Here is a 19,990-nt window from a genome sequence, read left to right on the forward strand (position 1 = left end):
TTTTAATAAAAAAAAAGAGGCATACTACAATGAGATTATTAAATATATACAGCTTTTAAATTAAGTAAGCGATATAAAAGCAGACGCGTAGAGCTTTATCGACATGTCTATATTTGCAAATCAAGAGTCTATATACTTTAAGCATCGGGAAATTCTCCTTTACTGTGTAAAAATGTTTTCTTAAATGAATCATTTTTTGTAGTTTACCTTATTTTAGTGGCAAGTTCTGTTGCGTCGGAAAACATTTGTTCTCAATTCTTAATACTCTTAATGATTACAGCATACATACCATTTAAATTTACGATAAACTGGTATATCACGTTATACATATGTATATACACATTAATACAACGGATTTAACAATTTTTAGCGCTCAATTGAAACATATTTTAAAAATGTTTAAAGAAAAAATATGATTTTGTATTTTGTTTTACCAAACTTTTCAAAGTATTAAGCTTCAAAAAAGCAATACAATTTCCTGCGTGTATACAAAAGAATCAATTTGCTCTTTAAAGTTTTAAGTCATCATAAACAAGGATCAGAACCGGTCAAGAAAATTAATACTCGCTCTACACTTGAATAGGGCTGATAGCTTTAAAATGTACGTTTAGAAAAATTTTTCATACGTTAAACCAATAAAATATTTAAATCGGTCAATCAAACAAAAATGTTATTTGTTATTAAGAGTTAAACCTAATTTTAAGCCTTTATAATATCGTGTTTGTATATACACACTTACTTTTTTACATGCTAGTCGTAGATAAGCCCACCTTTGCAGTATTTGGTTCGTATATTGAATACACCCAAATAACTTGACTATGAACAGTTGAACAAAACATAATAAGTGGTGGGATTCCTCTAACCGATTTGAATTTGCCTAGGATAATTTTGTAATAAATATCGTATATATTTTTTTTTATTTACAAAGCTAACATTGCAAAAGAAAGTGCGATAATTTTTCACAAGCACTTCATACACAGTGCACCCTTTTATAAAAAGCCAATCCTATAACCTAAATCCAATATATTCACGATCGGTTTAGGAACTCCACTGCTATTAGGCGTAAGAAATATAAATAAACTTTCGCACAAAATATTTTACAAATATTTGGCTTGGTGATTCGTAATAAAATATACTTTAATGTGTAATCCTAAACAGTATCTAAGTACAAATCAATTTTATTAACTAATGAAGATGAACAACATAAAACTAAAGAAAAGTTATCAAAAAATAATTATAAACAATAAAATAGTGTAATTTATGTAGAATTTTTGTTATCTTTCCTCAAAGTGATTGATTAATGTCTATCCGGATCAAGCCATGCGTTCAATGATGCAAAATAACTAATAAAACCCCCTGTATAAACATATTTATGTGGCTGACCGCAGACGTTTATACGAATATAATCGTCTAGATAAATCTCTTATTTGGGTGACTGGGAACTTTCAAAAATGCATAGCTCGCCATTATTACATGTAAGATTTATTAAAAAAAACGGTTAGCAGAAACACACCTACCCATTTTGGCAAAGACATCTATAGTCTAATTGGAGCCCTGGCGATCCACGCAGTAAATGCTTGTTCCTCATATACATTTCGTTGATCCACTGAGATTGAGATAAACTCCAGAAGATTTTAAGCTTATATAATTGGTTGTGTATTATTTACAGTAAAATATTTTTTTTACAATATGATCAACTACAATCTGCAAATACATACTTTAAATAGTTTGAGTTAATTTATATTATTTTTTAGAAAACTACTGTTACATGCTCCAAATTTAAATGTCCAAGCCATTTAAAATAGGGATCGTGCCAATATACACATATTTCTAGGCATAAACAAAAAATTAATTTCAAACATTAAAATATTTGAATCCATTTAAATTCTAATTATACTGTTTTGAACTTCAATCTTTCTTAAAGAATTAATTGTGCACAACGGCTGAGGAATGTTGAATGCTACGTTCAAATTCTTCTAAACTTAGCGCTTGGTTCATATTTAAAAGAGGCAGTTTTCCAGCTGAAGCTTTTGCAAGGAGCTCCGGAGAAAACCATTGTGCCAATTGATTATTGGTTGGTGATGGCATACGATCATCCCTGTGGTAGCCGGGAGATGCGATGTTATTATTTTTGATCACATTCCCAGAATCGGAGCTGTCAGGAAACCCTAAAATTTAAATATAATATTTAATGATCTAAGAAAATGCATATAAACAATTTCTCACCTGGTACTGGTGATGACATTTGTAGATTCGATTGACGGTGCATTTCTCCATAGATCACCCTGGGCCTAGGTTGCTGCCGAGACTGCTGCTGCTGCTGATGTTGCAAGAAAAGTTGATGCCATCCAACAGGAGATGGAATGTTTTGATGAACATTCTCAGTATTCAACATGGATTCCACAGATTGCACTGATTTAAACCTGTGTTGTTGTTGTTGCAGCTGCTGATGTGGATGAACTGTCTGCATTTCGATTTTATGTGTAGGAAAAGTAACTGCGGGATTTGGTTGCGGCATGGAATTAAGGCCTCCTTTCAGTATAGGGCGACCTATAATAAATAAGAAATGTAAACGTCATTTTTAGTTTTTAATGGAACTCATAAGTAAGTAACATTGGACGGATTTCTCTACGCACATAAATATGCGCGAATCGATGTTTTCGATAACACTAGTTCACAGCCAAAACGCTTCTAAGCGATTGAATGCAAATTCTGTCGGAATCCTGGATCAGAAAACGTCATTACCTTTTTTTTTTAATGGTATAATCATAAAAGATTTTTTAAAGTTTAAAATGTAGAACATCATCTTTTTTTTATTGTTGGGAACAAGAACTATTTTTAAAATTTGAAGTATAATATAAGCATCTGTTCTACTTACCAAATGATTTTCCTTGCACCATTTGCATATTTCCAGGAGTCCATTTTAACCCTTGCTGACTACGACATTGCTGCATATTGGGAGACATTTGTTGGTTATTGGGACCAATGGCAAAGTTTCCACCGCCTAATATCATTCGAGGCTGTACGGCCATAGTTGGCTGCGGCTCATGTACGTTCGTGTGCGTACTAAGTTGCTTGGCATGCTGTGGGTGCATTTGATACTGTGGCTGCTGGCTATGAGACGTGCTTGGTGCTTGAGTTGTATCCTTATCGGCTGTCATTTTCCTTAGTACTGATGTAGGAGTAAAGGCCAAAGGAGTTGGCGAGTTACCGTGGGCAATTAGCTGATTAATCGCATGGTTGGCAGTATTTTGCGAAAGCAATTCTAAAACAAAATAAAAAAACACGTTGGATCAGTAGTTTTAACATAAGATTAGCTTTTGTAGTTTCCAAGATCACAGCGTTCATACAGACAGACAGACAGACATGGCTATATCGACTCGGCTAGTGACCCTGATCAAGAATGTATATACTTTATGGGGTCGGAAACGCTTCCTTCTAGCTGTTACATACTTTTGCACGAATACAATATACCCTTTTACTCTACGAGTATTTTATTATAATTCAAGTTTAAAGGTTTTTGGCTTGGTGGACTTTTTTGAGGAGGTGCCCTATATACAATAATACAAACCTTCAGAATAATGCTGATGGACTGGTTGAGCTTGAAGAAACGATGAATGATTAAAAATGTTGGGATCCACCGTGGCCACAGGATTCCGTTTATTATGCGAATATTCACGGAGGACTGTAGCAATAACCTCCTTTGTGGAAGGCGGAGTGGTAGGATTACCTAACTCCTTTTCCAAAAAGTCCAGTGAAACGTCTCCGCAAATGAGGCCTATTTATTTTAAGAAAGAAAACATGTATTTTGTCTTTTCCAATACTTTTAGTTTTATAATAAATAAATAGGCTCATAAACAATGTACTAAGTAAAACAAATCATTTACCTTGATGTATGCCTTAAAATCTTATTTGTTTTTAATTACCATTTTAGAATGTGTTAATGTGGGTTAATCCCAACATTCTAGCTTATGTAGTTTCGGAGATCTGAGCGTTCACACAGAGACATGGCTAATCGACTCGGCTAAAGATTCTGACCACGAATATATACACTACTGGACAAAATAATAAGTACACACGTTACATCCTCACTTGCTAAGAGATATCTCTATAGTTATTGAGGCCAGAAATCCCAAACCTTTTTATTTTGAAAGGTTATTCTGTCCTGCAAATATTTTAATAAACAATGGATACAGTAAAACCTGTCTATTCCATGTTAGCCATACATTTGTGCGAAAGGTCGGTTTTGGTGTGGTCAAAAAAAATAAGTACACTTGTGTTACTTATAATTTTTTAAAATATTAAATCTAGAATGGGGCTACGGTTAGTATTTTATCTTAAGTTAGGATCATGTTTATAAGAAGTCTGGGCCAATTGGACGATTCAAAAAGTTTCCAAGCCTGGATTTGGTTACTTCAAAGTCATTATCCATGATAATGATTTCTGATTTGCAGCTTAAAAGGAACTTTAACACTTAAGTATGGCTTGTGATTTCCAAAATTTTCTTTAAAAATACTACTCCTAATAAATAAAATCGGTTTGGAAAAAATTAGTACTTACACCGTAAAAAATGAGGTAAATTCTTGTCAGAAACCAAAGTTACATGCGGTTTTAATTAAAAAAAAAATAGTTAAAATTTAAATTCTTAATTTTTATATTTTTTATTTGATAGTAGATAAAACGACTAAAAAATGAGATATGTTTCATAAAGATTGGTTAACAACTTATTAAATGGCTATTGACGAAGTGCACGATAACAAAACTGCTCTATCGTTAAAAACGAATTTCATACAAACTTGTATGGACGGGCAATTTGTATTTATGTATATTATGCATTGACCGATCTTTATGAAACATATCTATATGTTTCATATATATCATATATACTTTAAAGGGACTGAAAAGCTTCCTACTAGCTGTTCAATACTTTCTCACGAATACAAAATACCCATTTAAGGCCGGTTTCTCGAGTGCCGGCTAATATTTCTCGAAAAGAAAAAGATAAAACAAGAGAGAACGCTATAGTCGGGTGCCCCGAATATCAGATACCCGTTACTCAGCTAAAGGAAGTGCGAAGGAAATGGAGATAAAAACTTTGATCCGCCGTAACTTTTTAACGAATGGTCCGATTTTTCTACATTTCGATAGATATTGATAAACACCATAAAACTGCATTTTTACTTTTCCGAAATATTGAAATTTTTAAAATCATATATAAGCGATTGTGGGCGTTAGAGGGGGCGTGACAGCCTTTTGAAACAAACTTGCGCTGCGTAGGAACTCCTAGAATCTGCATGCAAAATGTTAATCTTCTAGCTTTTATAGTTTCCGAGATCTCAGCGTTCAGACAGACAGACGGACAGACGGACATGGCTAGATAGACTCGGCTAGTGATCCTGATCAAGAATATATATAGTTTATAGGGTCGGAAACGCTTCCTTCTACCTGTTACATACTTTAGCACGAATCTAGTATACCCTTTTACTCTACGAGTAACGGGTATAAAAATGCTAAGGCATTTTGGCTTTCTTGAGCATTAATGTTAAAGCTAACTTTGACAGGGACTCCGAGTCCCTGTTAAGCGTTTTCGACTCTATAAAACGACAGCTGATTTCACAAAGCCAACTAAGAAGAAGAAATTAAATCACAGCTGACCTGCCTTTGAATTATACCCAAACAGCTGATAGAGTAATCAAAGCACGCCATTTTTTGCGCTTTACAGAAAATTCTGTGCGCTAACAGCACTCTGTAATTGTTTCTCGTTCAGATAAATTAAAGAGTCGAGAATTCCGATTTGCTTTTACGAACAGTTTATCAGGACTTTATGTTTTTCGGACAGATAGCTATCAGGGACTTTAACAGGGACTCGAGAAGCCCGCCCTTAATCTACGAGTAACTGTTATAAGCATGGTATGTTGTACGTTCCGCTAAGCCGTACCCGAGTTATACTAATTTAACTTTTTACAGATTTTTTAAAGTTCCTAACTAAATAAATGCAAAGCGCCGTTAAATAGACACCAACAAATTGATTATGATGATTCCAAGGCAAACTCTTTAGGGTACGCGAGATAAACGAAAATAAGTTTTTTCATACGCTCTGTTGAAAACCCCATCTCAATGTCATTTTAAGTTATTTTAATAATTATTATAAAAAATCTTACTTTGTATTAGATGATGGATTTCCATACGTTTTTGCGTAAATACGTGACTATTAGTCGGAATATTTGGCACGTGGACACTTTGTGCTGACTGCTGCGGATGGCTGTCATTTAACTTATGCTGTGGATTTGACTCAAGTTGCTCATGATTTGTTATATTTGAATGGTTTATTACATGGAAAACTTCATTGCTAGGATGAGGCTGTCTGGATTGAGAGCCCAACTGTTGCAGAAGTTTTTTGAATGCCTCAGTGTCTCTGGCAATAGGTTTTTCCGCTTGCACTATTTGAGAGAATGGTCCTCCTATTGGATTCACAAAATCGTTCCGCATGTCCACTTTAGTCATTTGTGCTTCCAAATCCTTTACACTCGGAATACCTTTAAAAATTTGGTTGTGTTGATAAATAGTTTTGTTAAAGGTGTAAACACGAAGTTGACTTACCAAGTTTTTCTTGAGCATGCGATTCTCGCAAACCGGGAAGCTCATTATTAATTCCAGTTTCTTTATGTAAAAACCAACGGCTAAAGCGTGATGTACCCTTCGCTTCCCCTTTTTCAATGCCATCATTACTCTGTATAAGTTAAAAAATATATACACACGTTCTGATTAATAAAACATATAAATTATACATCTTGCAAAAAAAAATTTCGATTTTTTTAAAAATTTTTTTCTTGTAGATTAACATCTTAAAATTATACAAAAAAAGTTTTAGTCAATCGGAAAAAACTTTAGAAGTTATGCTAAAACTAGTACCCTAACCTCTTAGACTCCACGTACTTAAGTGCATCTTTAAGTGCGTTTTTCTCGGAAGTCTTTGAAAGTCCGTGGTCATCGGCATTTCTAAACTGCTCAACCGATCGTTTTCAAATTTGTCGCATATTTTTCTGCATTAAAAAAAACCCGCCCCCTGGGAAGCGCTTTTTTTTCTTAACTTTAGGTATTTTTTTTAAGCCCAAAGACGGATTTTTTTTTATAGTGTTCCAGCAATCGTTTTGCCACCGATATATTAGCCGATAGTATGCCGGCTATAAAAATTAGTGGATGATATTTAAATGACGCTTTATAATATACAATTGGTTTGAATTAAATCCATCTAACCAGTTTTTATAGAAAAAATCGCAAAGTTACTTGATTTTTTGATGCCAAAGACCCAACCCCCCCATAATATATGGACAGCCCCAAATTTGATGAACTAAAAGCGTTGTCTTTGAAGGCTTCAATGTATTTTTAGAAAAAATGTCCCCAAAAGGAAAATAAGCTGCAATCTAAATTGCACCATTTTACAAAAAACACATTCACAAACAAAGAACCATATCACTAAAAATTTGGTTAATATAAATCGAACTATGTTGAAATATTTTTTGACATTTCTTTGAAGCGAGAGGTCCCCGGTTCGAGTCACACTGATGCAAATGAGTTTGAAGTTTTTATACCCTTGCAGAGGGTATAATGATTTCAGTCAGAAGTTTGCAACGCAGTGAAGGAGCCGTTTCCGACCCTATAAAGTACCCTGCAGGAAAAATGCGAACTAGTCTGAAAAACAACTAGTAATACAACTAAAATAAAGCAACCGGAATTTGTCTGAATGCATTTGGACTACACAGGGTCTAGAAAATTTGTGCTAGTCGAAAAAATGATTAATACAAAACTAGTAAAAAATAAACTTGTCTCGGACTAGTACCTTTCTGACAAAAAAAACCTTAAAAATATTTAACTGGTAGAACAAATACATGTTAGGGTCTAGTTAAAAGGCAACTGGAATTTAACTAGTTGCAAATGAAACACACATGATCAAAAAATATAGCCTAGAGTGTAAATGTCTTGGGAAATTTAACACTAAACAAATCAAACACTCGAGGTCCTCGGTTCAATCCCCAGTCTCTGTACATTTTTTTTTGTTTTTTGTTTGCTAGGTGATGCTTTAGTTTTATTTAAAACTTTGTTTAATCTGTCCGAGGCAATATATATGTAGGGGAGTGTAGGGTAATTTGACGAGTAGGGTAATGTGACGAACTCGTCGAATCTCATATATGACGTCACGATAAAAATTCCAAATAAATGTAGTCGTCTCCCCTTATCGTGTCGACAATGTATTTACAGTAATATTTATAAGAAGTCCCGTAATTTGTTCGTGAGGTAATTTTCGCTAAAAATGTGGTGCGCAAACTAGCAAACCCATTCAATTTACTTGTGTTTCAGCAGTGCCAGAGCAAAGATGAGTGGAAAATAAAATCAGGCAAATATATGCACGTATACATGAGATCTTTATCAACAGTTTTTGGTACCTCGCGTTTTTTTCTTTTGCGCCGTTTGAGAGTGACACCGTTTTTGCTCCAAGTCTACCTTGTAGGGTATCGTGACGAACTTTTTGTAGGGTATTGTGACGAACTTTTTTTATTCAAGAACTTTAACTGTTATCGTTGATTATTTGTAAAAAAAATATAATAATACCAGATAACATTTACTGCTGTAGTTTTATTGTTGTTTTTAATAGTGACGTCAGTTTAATTTAATTTAAAAAAAAATTTGCACTTTGACCATTTTTTTTTGCAAGTTTGGGTATTATCTTATTACTTTTTTCTTTTCCGTATCGAAAATAACCTTTCCGTAAATAATATATAAAAAAATGTATTTTTTTGTTTGTAAAAAGGATGGTTTACACCAAACGCTGTGGGATTTGGCTACGTTGAAATTTCGAATCCAAATTTTTTTAGAAATATGCTCAGTAAATGTAAGCAACTTTCTGCTTTTACACTTTTAAAAAATATTGATTTTTGGAGAAGTTACATTAAAGAACAAATCGTTCGTCACATTACCCTACAACTTTTGAAAGTGCAAAAAAAGAAGTGTTCACGCGAAACGCTGTGGGATTTAGCTGCATTGGAACTTCGAATTTCGAATTTTACAGGGATATGCTCAGTAGATGTAAGCAACTTTCTGCGTTTACACTTTTGAAAAATATTGATTTTTACAAAAGTTACATTCAAAAAACGAATCGTTCGTCACCTTACCCTACACTCCCCTATAAAATCGCTGTTTTTGACCTTGTTAGGGCAATACAAAATGTGATGCGTGTATGGCTCAATCAGTTAGTGTGTCTACAAATCCAAAGGTCCCGGGTTCAAGTCCTAGAGAGGGCGACTTGCCTCAAAAAAAGTAAGTTTGTTTTAATTCCATTTAACTATCATTTACTGTATTTGATTACATAATAATTATCAGAAATTCTCTAAGGACCGCGACTATTGATTGGATAATAAATTAGGAGAGCATCAAGTTTGGCATCGTCAAGTACTAGTGAAATTCAATCACTTGTTGGTTTCGAGATTAATTTTTAGTTTTTTCGTGAAAATATTTTTTTCAGTGTAGTTTAACAGCTGTAACCGTAAATTGGTTAACAGTAACTAGTGCAAAACTAGTAGCAAATGGACTAGTTGTTTCCGACGACAAGCATATGAAAAATGGACCACTTCGTTACAAGGAAATGGACATAACTTGAACTAGTTAACCTTCTTGACCCAACTAGTATTTTAATAGTCCAAAACTGATTCCGTTTCCTGCAGGGTATATATATTCTTGATCAGCATGACTAGACGAGTCGATTTAGCCATGTCCGTCTGTCCGTCTGTTTCTACGCAAACTAGTCTCTCACTTTTAAAGCTATCGGGCTAAAACTTTCCCAAAAGTCTTATATCTATTGCAGGTAGTATATAAGTCGGAACGAGCCGGATCGGACAACTATATCATATAGCTCCCATTGGAATAATCGGGGAACAAAATTTTAAAAAAATTATATCTTGGCTGTTTTGAACCTATAACCTCCTACTTTTGGCAATGCCATTTTTTATCTAATTTTGAATTTCGAATACATTTTTTTCAAAATCGGACGACTATGAAAAAAGATCGAAAAATTATTGGGAATATAATAGGAAATAAATTATTGCTTCGTTGGTTCTACTCTTCTTTTCTTCTTCTTTTCTATTCTGGAATATGACTTTTTTTTAAATGTTTTCGAATTTAGATTTGAATTTTATCAATATCGAACTACTATATCATATAGCTGCCATAGGAACGATCGGAAAATTAGTGATTAATTGGAATTATCTGCAAGGGTATACACAAAATAAATTGCTTAGTAAAATTGACCAACAAAGATAGTTACGTAACTATTAAAATAGTTACGTGTATTTTGTTTTTGCTTTGGGTGTGTGTCTTTGCTAATTGTGTGTATTTTGTTGTTGTGAAATAACAATTTACTTAGTAGAATTGACAATTTTGCTGGTTGGGGCCTGTTTGACAATTATTACAGTTGATTTTACCAAGTTTTTTTTTTGTGTGTATATAATTTCGGGCAGCCGAAGCTAGCTTCTTTTCTTGTTTTCACTAATAATAATAATAATTTATAATAATAATAATAATTTATAATAATAATATAATTTACTAATAATAATAAAAAAATTGAAACAATAATTAAATTAAAAAATAAATGTAAAAAAATAATAAAACATGTACTGGACTCGAGCCCGGTTCAAAAAAACCGAGAGCTGGCATAGCTTCCTCTGGGCTACGCCCTTATTACATTTTTGAGTGGCTAACTGCTTTTGTAAGTTTAGTTGGGATATCTAAATGCTAAAATTTTTGGGTAATATGGACATTTTTTTAAGACCATCATGGCCTTAAAACAAGTCAGTGTGTCCAACAATGGACTTAAAACAAGTCTAAGATTCCTTAGGTCTAAAATTTGTCCATACTACCTCAGTTTAAGTAAATTTTTTGGGTTTTAAGTCCATATTTTTTTCTGGGTGTAGGGTTAAAACCTTGAAATCGTATGGGAAATCATTCTTTGAACCCTTTTTTAAGCTCTATTAAAGCCGAATTTAAATTGAACATTCCAATAAGATATCGGCCCTAATTAAGAAAAATTATTCAAACATAACACAAATGGAGAGGACAAGATATTGACTTTTTGGTAAGATTAATACTTCGAAAGTAGTCATTTAGTCTGGCACACTTACCATAAGGGAATTATCCAAAGGATGCATGTTAAGAAAGGCATCAAAATTGAATTCACTTTCAGAACTTTGGCTGCACTGAAACTGACTTGGTTGGTTTTTGTTCTGTTTGCTAAGTTCTGATGAATTTTGAATAAAAGTCGATACATTTTCGCCCTTGTCTTTTACATCGTCACTTGGATTTGCTTCGCTTAAATGTAAACTGACATTGCTACTTCTCCTCGAAGCTCCATCGATCGTTGGTTGCGCCGCTACATTTTTATCAAGTTGTGGAAATTGATCATTACGATCCTCCATTTCGGAACGCTCCTCATTGTTTTCTACATCGTCAAAGCCGTGTAGGTCAATAGTTTCAAGCTGTGATGTTGGTCCTGCACTGAACCATTCTGGTTCTTCATGTATGTGATAGGAGTTTGCGCGTTTGCCACGACCACTGCAAGACTCCTTATTCGATATGCGCCGATTGCTAACGCCCTGTCTGTCCACTGACCTTTTAGTGTCATATTGGAAACGACGATCTGTGTGTTCGGCAACACGATCGACCAACCTTCCACTGAATGTGCGCTGGCGATGTTGGATTTGATTGTGTTGATTAGCAACGCTTGCACCTCCACTTCCATTTGGAGACGCATCCTTCTCAGTCTCTATGTTGGACTCCTTAGTCTTTTGGGTTTTGTAATCCCAATTATCACTTCTGGGCAACAGGCGACCGCTGCCAATCCGCCTTTCCTGGCGGGTTGTCGAAAATGTTGGCGACGATGACAAGCATTGGTCGTTATCCGGTTGGACGTAGTTTAAACGTGTTTCTCCACTATCTAGATCGCTGCCTTTTCGGTTAGGAGAACTAGGTGCTTTACCCTTGCCTTCCCTTTGGGATACACTTGTTCCATCATCACAGGTGTTTAATGGCGCCTCGTTGTTCTCAGAGCTGGTGCCACCGCTCGCTGCGGCAAAGCGCCTCTTTGCAAATGCCGGCATTAGGTGCGACGATGATATGCTGCGGTGATCGATGATGGGCGGCTTGAAGGACTGCCCATGCGCAGACGCATCCTTATCTTTATCTTTATCCTCCCCGCACATTTGGAGGGAATCTGTAGGTACAAAACGCTGGTAATAGTTATTCGCCCGCTCTCGATTCCGCATTGCGCGCCGCGAGCTTATTGACCCGCTATTGGAACAATTTAGACTAGAGTTATCCGTCTCTGGAGATAGCCGGTTCTTACTTTGATTTGAATAGTTGTTTACCACACTGAGAGAAACGGCGTTAAGGTTTACTTTCCAAAAACCCAACGTCTGTAACTCAGTTCGATTTGTACATTGCGGGCGCTGTCGACTTTTGCCTTCATATCGTAGAGCTATAAGATCTGCTCTCGTGTACCTAAGGCGAAAAAATGATTTTAGAAATGTGTAAATGCATACATTGCATTACTTAGTAAATAGCGAGGCTTATTGGAAAACTGTTATTGTTAACTAACTGTAAAACTTTTACCTAAAAACAATAAAATGTTGCCAGAAAAAATAAATTTATGTACCAACGTATTGTACGTCTAAAGACACATACCTGGTGTTTGGTTTTGTTGTATCCATTTCAAAAGACTTTAGTTAACTTCGCTTCGGCCAACCTAACTTTTTGGACAATTTTCCAAAGTTAAAATCTATCAGGATAAATGCCCCAAAACAATTACAAAAAATCCACTCGCTCCTCTGAAGGAGAGAAAACTTGCTTGTGATGAATATACAAATTTTATGCACCACTTATGCAAACACACACACACGTACAAGCGAACATATACGTATGTTTATGTATAAATATGAATAGCCTAAGTATTTTAAGAATCACTGATTTGTATTTAAACGAATAATTGTTTGTAAACAAATGTACTGTTGCAATATTCTGTTAATTTTATATTTTGTGAAAATCACGTCAAATTAGGAGTGGGATATTAATGACAGTGACAATAATCGGTTCTCATCGAAACCATGAAGTGTAATAACATTGGACCTGGAACTCTGAAAGAGGAACAAAAAGTTTCTATTTAATAATTCGGCATTTCGAGCACATTTATACTACGAAATATAGCTAGATATTTGGGATTTTTTATGTGAAGGAAACATTGTACTAAAATTCTTATTTCGGTGCTTCAAAATACAATATATAAATTTATATATAAATTTTAAACAATTTTAGAAGATTAACAAAATACAGAGTTTGTAGAAAAACTGCCGGACCACCGTTGAATTCTAGTGGCTTGCGGTGGAAAATCATTTTTGGGAAAACACTGTTTTGAGAGAATTCCGTTTAAAGTGTTTAATAGCCTCTTCCCAAAGAGTCCATCCGTTTGAAACGGTTGGGATTTTTGACGAATGTGAAATTCGTGTTTCCACAGAACTCCATCCACCATCTACCATCCAATAACAGCTGACTGAAGAGCAGTTGCTCAGCTCAACATTAACGAAGGGGGATTTAAATTCGGGAAAACTGTCGTAAAATTGCGTTCTCCTAATTTTATTGTAGAATAATACAATAAATAGATTAAGAAAATGGTTTAAAAACATATCTGAACGTTTATAACATATCCTACAAAGAGTATGCTTACATATTGCTGACTGGGGGGGAGCCTAACCTCCCGTACCCCACACGCCTCTGCCTAACCAATATTAATATAAAACGAGGACGGAAGCTAACTTCGGCAAGCCGAAGTTTTAATACCCTTGCAGATTTTACGAATTAAAACTTGACTAGACTAGCAACATGCATTAATAAACAACAAAATATTTTATAATTGAAAAAATAAAATTTTAAAATTTTTCACCCTATTGTTCCTATGAGAGCTATAGGATATAGACGCCCGATCGGCACGCGCGTTTACCCTAATGAAGGTACGCACAAAAAAATACGATTTGGAAAGTTTCATGGGAATAGCTAATATTTTGCGCGAAATATCCTGAAAAACGTCAAATTTTGACCGATTTCACCCTATTGTTCCTATGGGAGCTATAAGATATAGACGTCCGATCGGCACGCGCTTTTACCCTGATCAAGGTACGCACAAAAAAATACGATTTGGAAAGATTCATGCCAATAGCTCTTACACTGAGCGAAATATCTTCATTTTTGTAAAAGCTATATCCGATTGTTCCTATGGGAGCTATAGGATATAGACGTCCGATCGGGTCGGCTTTCAAACTTGATCTGCGTACACATGTTTTAGGACGACTGTGAAAGTTTCAAGGCGCTAGCTTTTAAACTGAGCTCGCAAACGGTATTGAAACAGACATACAGACGGACAGACGGACAGACGGACATGGCTATATCGACTCCCCTATTGATCCTGATCAAGAATATATATACTTTATGGGGTCGGAAACGTCTCCTTCACTGCGTTACAAACTTCTGACCAACATTATAATACCCTCTGCAAGGGTATAAAATTGTATACAAAACTAAATTTATGCTGTTTTTAGTAAATTATAGCAACTTTGGAACTTTATAGGAGTACAAAGTACACTTTTAATTAATATTAGTTATATTTACGAAGTGCAGATCATATTTTGGTACTTTGCTGCAAACATTGATGTTTTCGTACGCACAACAGCTTACATTTTGGCCCACACATAGCAACCTGCTTGCGAACGCTTTTCTGCTCATAACAAACTACAAATAATTTAAAAAAACCCAAAAAACAATGGGCTGAAGCATTATTTAATTTTTTCCCGCCATCGATTTGATTTGTTCACGCAGTCATCGTTCCAATTTTCACAGTCAAGAGGAAGAATTCAGAGTTGCACCGAGAAAACATCGCCTAACTATCGCATAAAAGAGCCCGTCAAAGTCCGTCCAAATTGGATGGCGGACTAACTGGGAAATTTTCGGAACGGCAAAACCTTACGGACCATCCGTTCAACGGATGGCAGATGGTGGATGGAGCTCTCTGGGACGACCCTATTAAGTTTTTGTAAATTCTTAAAAATATCTGGCAGAAAAAAATTATTTAAACGGATAGTAGCTCTTTCCTATAAGGATTTGACATTCAGAAAATGTTCAACTTTGTCCGCCATCCAAATTTGACGTACTTTGACGATTTTTATGCGATCGTAAGGTGATGTTGTTTGATGTTTATGAGAACGTAATCAAACCGATGGCGGAAAAAAATTGAAAATTTTTAAGTTTATTGTTAGTTAATTTTTATTGTAAGCGGAAAGGAATTTGCTTACTGAAAGGAAAACGGTCGCCAATCTGTGTATTCCCTAAACTGTTGAATTGCTGAATTGTTATATTTTGGTCAGCTGTTAACCAGCTGTTCCATACAAAGTCAACTTTCAGAAACTCCAGCAATTCAACAGCCTCGAGGCTGTTGAAAATTTTGTTGAATCGTTGAAAACCAGAGTTGTCACCTTTTTTATTAAAAGTCATGGCAACTCTGCAACATTTTAGTATCACCGGTACGCATTATTTATTTTAAAATCAACATAGAAAGCATATTGGTTGTTCTTTTTACCTTAGTACGAATTTCAGACAGTAACTAGCAATAATAAATCAAATTTTACATGTTTTTAGTTTCGTGAAACTTTTCAACAAATAACAGCTGTTTGAAAATTCAACAGGAACCATATTGGGTCGTTCCCTTAATTGCTGAAAATTTCTGTTGAATTTTCAACAATTCAGCAATTCAACAGTTTAGGAAAAATCATCGATATATAGATACATTGTTATATTTTCGACATCCCTACTAGACAGAGGTTAGGTTAGGAGGTTAGGCTCTCCCCCAGTCAGCAAAATGTATGCATACTCGTATTCGGATATGTTTTAAAAGTTCAGATATGTTTTTTAAATATTATCTTATGCTATTTATTGTATTATTCTACAAAAAGATTAGAAGGACGCAATTTTACGACAGTTTTGCCGAGTTGAAATCCCCCTTCGTTAATGTTGAGGTGAGCAACTGCTTTTCAAGTCAGTTGTAATTAAATGGTGGATATGCTCTGTGGGAACACGAATTTCACATTTGTCAAAAATCCCAACCGGTTCACACGGATAGACTCTATGGGAAGAGGCTATTATAGCCTGAATAACTTGAAATTCGTGTTCCCACAGAGCTCCATCCACCATCCCATCCAAAAACAGCTGACTGGATTTCAACTCGGATTTTAACTCCCATAGAGTTTCCATCCACATCCACATCCAATAACAGCTAACTGGAAGAGCAGTGGCTCAACTCAACATAAACGAAGGGGGATTTTAACTCGGCAAAACTGTCGTAAAATTGCGTTCTCCTAGTTTTATTGTAGAATAATACAGGGATCGTAACTGTTATGAGTTTTATTTTAAAAATCGCTTTTTAATCATTATGTCATGAGTTTTAAGTAAAACTCAAAGAATAATTGTTACTCTGTGAGTTTTATATAAAACTTGACAAATAAAACTTATTCTCTGAGTTTTATTTTCCGCTTGGAAAATAACAGTTATTCCTTGAGTTTTATATAAAAATCAAAAAATAAAACTTATTCTCTGAGTTTTATTTTTTCGATCAAAAATAAAACTCAAAATCGTTTAGTGGCGGCTGTGTAGGCGATAAAAATGTTTTAAAAAATAAGGTATGGTATTTGATCTATTGGGTTTATTTAAAGATTTTTACCAACTGAAAATAACCACCATAAGTATGATTAATTAATTAATTTACGTCGCGCAAAGGAGAAATCCAAGTTTTAATTCATTATGCGCGGATCCACGGAATGTGATATGGGTTATAGAACACCCCCCACTCGAGTGAAAAATAAAAGGAAAATTGTTTTGGTATCACACCCTACAACAAAATCCTAGATCCGCCACTGCACTACATATCCGAACCACTGTACATAAGTGAGTACATTTGGTAAGAAAATCCATTGTATATACTGGCTCAGTGATAAGTATCAGCTCCACAACAACAGAGGTTAACTTCCAGCTAAGGGTAAAACCTTTTTTCAGATTATAAAGCTTTGTCTATATTTTGCAGCATTTGTCACGAAAAATTATAACATAAGACTGCAAACAGTAATCGTAACTATTATGAGTTTTATCCTAAAAAACGCATATATATACAATGTTTAAAAATGCCAGTGGTGTAAGGTTTAAGCTGGAATTTATTTAAACTTTTTATTTAGCTTCACAAATAAAAGTTGTTTTATGGATTCTGATGATAGCTTGGATCTAAGGTCCGTTAGAATTAACTTGAGAGCAGAAAAGGACCTCTCAACGCTCACTTGGGTAGCTGGCACGGCATGGACCACTTTTGCCATTTGGTAGAGGTATGGATATACGAATTTTTTCTCCTCCCAATAACTCATAACATCCGTATTTACATCGATAGGCTTGGGGCAAAAATTGTCGATTTCGCTGTAGGCTTTTTTAATGTCCTCATCATAAGCGTCGGAGTTCTCTACACTCTGAATATCTTCAAAAGAGTTAAGAAACTCTTTGAGGAGAGAATTCGATTGATTAGAACATGATGTTGGTTCATCTTCAGGTATATTTTGACGAGAATCGCTCTAAACAAATCAAATTAAAACATATATTAAGTCATACCAAATTATTAATTAATGTATAAGCCGAAGCTTTTTACTTACTTTGTTATAAACAGCATGTATCTGTAAATACAATTGCTTCAGCTGACTTCTTGCTCTGATTATGTCTTGAGGGTTTTTATTCAAAACTCGACGAATACGAGGATCCAAATAGACTGCACAAATAACGATATGATTTTCCAAAAGGGTATCTTCTCTTTTTTGAAGGCAATCCACCAATACCTTATTACTGGTACCCATCGCTTTTACAGCTAGCTTTAATTCGAGCCATATCTTATAAAAGTCTCCCAAAAACATTTGCTCCGATTGAAATTTTTTGGTAGCGACGAATAATGGCTCTAATGTATTGCACATAGTTCTGATCATACTCCAATCAGTAGCCGTCAACTTTGATAGATCATCATATTCATTTTTACAAAACGCTTCATAATCCAACAGTCTTTGAAACATCAAGTATGTTGAGCCCCAACGAGTTGGGACATCCATGACGGGTAGAGGTAATCCCTGGGCGCAAGACTTATACCTTAAACATTTATAAAACTTAAGGATATGCCATCTAGTAATATAATATTATTAATACAAACCTGCATGACGGAGTCCGTAACATTTTGACTACTGCACGCGCTTTTTCTATGATTTTGATACACTCCGGGTTGTTTAGAAAATCCTTTACACTTAACTGCAGGGTATGGGCAGCGCATTTAACAGATGTGATAGAAAATAATTCTATGTTTTTAATTAGATCGTCGTCATCGTCATTAAATTCATTACCATCCATGTTTAATGCAGGGTCCTCGTTTAAAAGAGACACAGCTTTAATCATATTCCTGCCATTATCGGTGGTTATGCTGTATATCTGATTCTTTGAAATATTAAACTCATTTAAAATATCTTCGATTTCCGAGCATAGATTGCTACCTGAATGTCTTTGGTGCAGTTCGACAAGTCCGAGAGTTTTTACGCAAATCCGGTTATTATGATACATCTGGGCGTTGATTCCTAAAATTCCACGGTTACATCTTGTTGCTGTATCCATTTTAATACATATAATTTGGTTTTTAAATAACAACTTAATAGAGTCTTTTAACTCATTATACTTCCTGGCAATTAACGTCATTATGTTTCTTGATGAAACAGGGCTCATATTGAGACCATCGAAGATTTGCCCGGTTAAAGTGGTAAAAGCTTCTGAATCCAACACCGAAAACGGCATTTTTTCGGATGTTACCAAGTCTATACAAGCCTCCGTGACTTCACTTTTAGTCATGCTGACAGAAAACTTGATTTTCGAGTCTTTTTCTATAATGGTTTTTCTATCGTGCACGTCTTTATCGAAAACGTTTTTGTGGTGGTCCGAAAGATGACGCTTTAAATTCGATAAGTAGGAACCTGCAAAACTCTTTTTGCATATTTTACAAATTGATTGATTTTTTATTGCATCAAAATCGAAATAGTTTCGCGGTAAGTTATAGGCTTTACGTCCCATATTAATATTCAAAATTATTTTTTTGGGAGCAGATGCTTATACTAGACTCTATGAATATAAACAAACACATTATAAAAATTTTGACGTCTAAGCGGAGACATACAAGACGAATTTTCTTTTATGAATAAATTATAAAAAATTGTAAAAGGAGTTGAACTACTGTTATTATACATATATTATATATATATATGTGGAGCTTACACTTACCCACTGAGCCAGTATATACAATGGATTTTCTTGACCAAATGTATTACCCATATCACATTCCGTGGATCCGCGCATAATGAATTAAAACTTGGATTTCTCCTTTGCGCGACGTAAATTAATTAATTAATCATACTTATGGTGGTTATTTTCAGTTGGTAAAAATCTTTAAATAAACCCAATAGATCAAATACCATACCTTATTTTTTAAAACATTTTTATCGCCTACACAGCCGCCACTAAACGATTTTGAGTTTTATTTTTGATCGAAAAAATAAAACTCAGAGAATAAGTTTTATTTTTTGATTTTTATATAAAACTCAAGGAATAACTGTTATTTTCCAAGCGGAAAATAAAACTCAGAGAATAAGTGTTATTTGTCAATTTTTATATAAAACTCAGAGAATAACGATTATTTTTTGAGTTTTAAATAAAAATTGCAAAAATAAAAATCATTGCGAATATGTAAAATACAATGTTTTATAATGACAGTGGTATAGTTTTTTTTTTTTTATGAGTCTTCCTTGTCGTTGATTTTTTTGTTTAAAAAAACAAAAATAACAGTTAT

General features: G+C 34.6%; 1 protein-coding gene across 3 annotated transcripts; it reads right to left on the bottom strand.

Annotated features, from left to right (window-relative positions):
• Positions 1-1,632: 1,632 nt before the first annotated feature.
• On the bottom strand, positions 1,633-13,128 carry 4E-T (eIF4E-Transporter). Of its 3 annotated transcripts, none has more exons than XM_017145038.3 (9): positions 12,730-13,128; positions 12,392-12,546; positions 11,172-12,259; positions 6,601-6,730; positions 6,162-6,536; positions 3,572-3,778; positions 2,879-3,265; positions 2,227-2,550; positions 1,633-2,168 (listed from the first exon to the last, which is right to left on the bottom strand). In XM_017145038.3, the coding sequence occupies exons 1-9, from the start codon at positions 12,753-12,755 to the stop codon at positions 1,927-1,929; spliced, it is 2,934 nt and encodes a 977-aa protein (XP_017000527.2). In that variant the 5' UTR covers positions 12,756-13,128; the 3' UTR covers positions 1,633-1,926. The 3 variants fall into 3 exon arrangements, with proteins under 3 accessions (XP_017000527.2, XP_017000517.2, XP_017000509.2); XM_017145028.3 differs by having other exon boundaries at positions 6,162-6,279; positions 6,334-6,536; positions 11,172-12,546; XM_017145020.3 differs by having other exon boundaries at positions 11,172-12,546.
• Between the last annotated feature and the right edge of the window lie 6,862 nt (positions 13,129-19,990).

Source organism: Drosophila takahashii, chromosome 4 (assembly GCF_030179915.1).
Source record: "Drosophila takahashii strain IR98-3 E-12201 chromosome 4, DtakHiC1v2, whole genome shotgun sequence".
Taxonomy (NCBI): domain Eukaryota; kingdom Metazoa; phylum Arthropoda; class Insecta; order Diptera; family Drosophilidae; genus Drosophila; species Drosophila takahashii.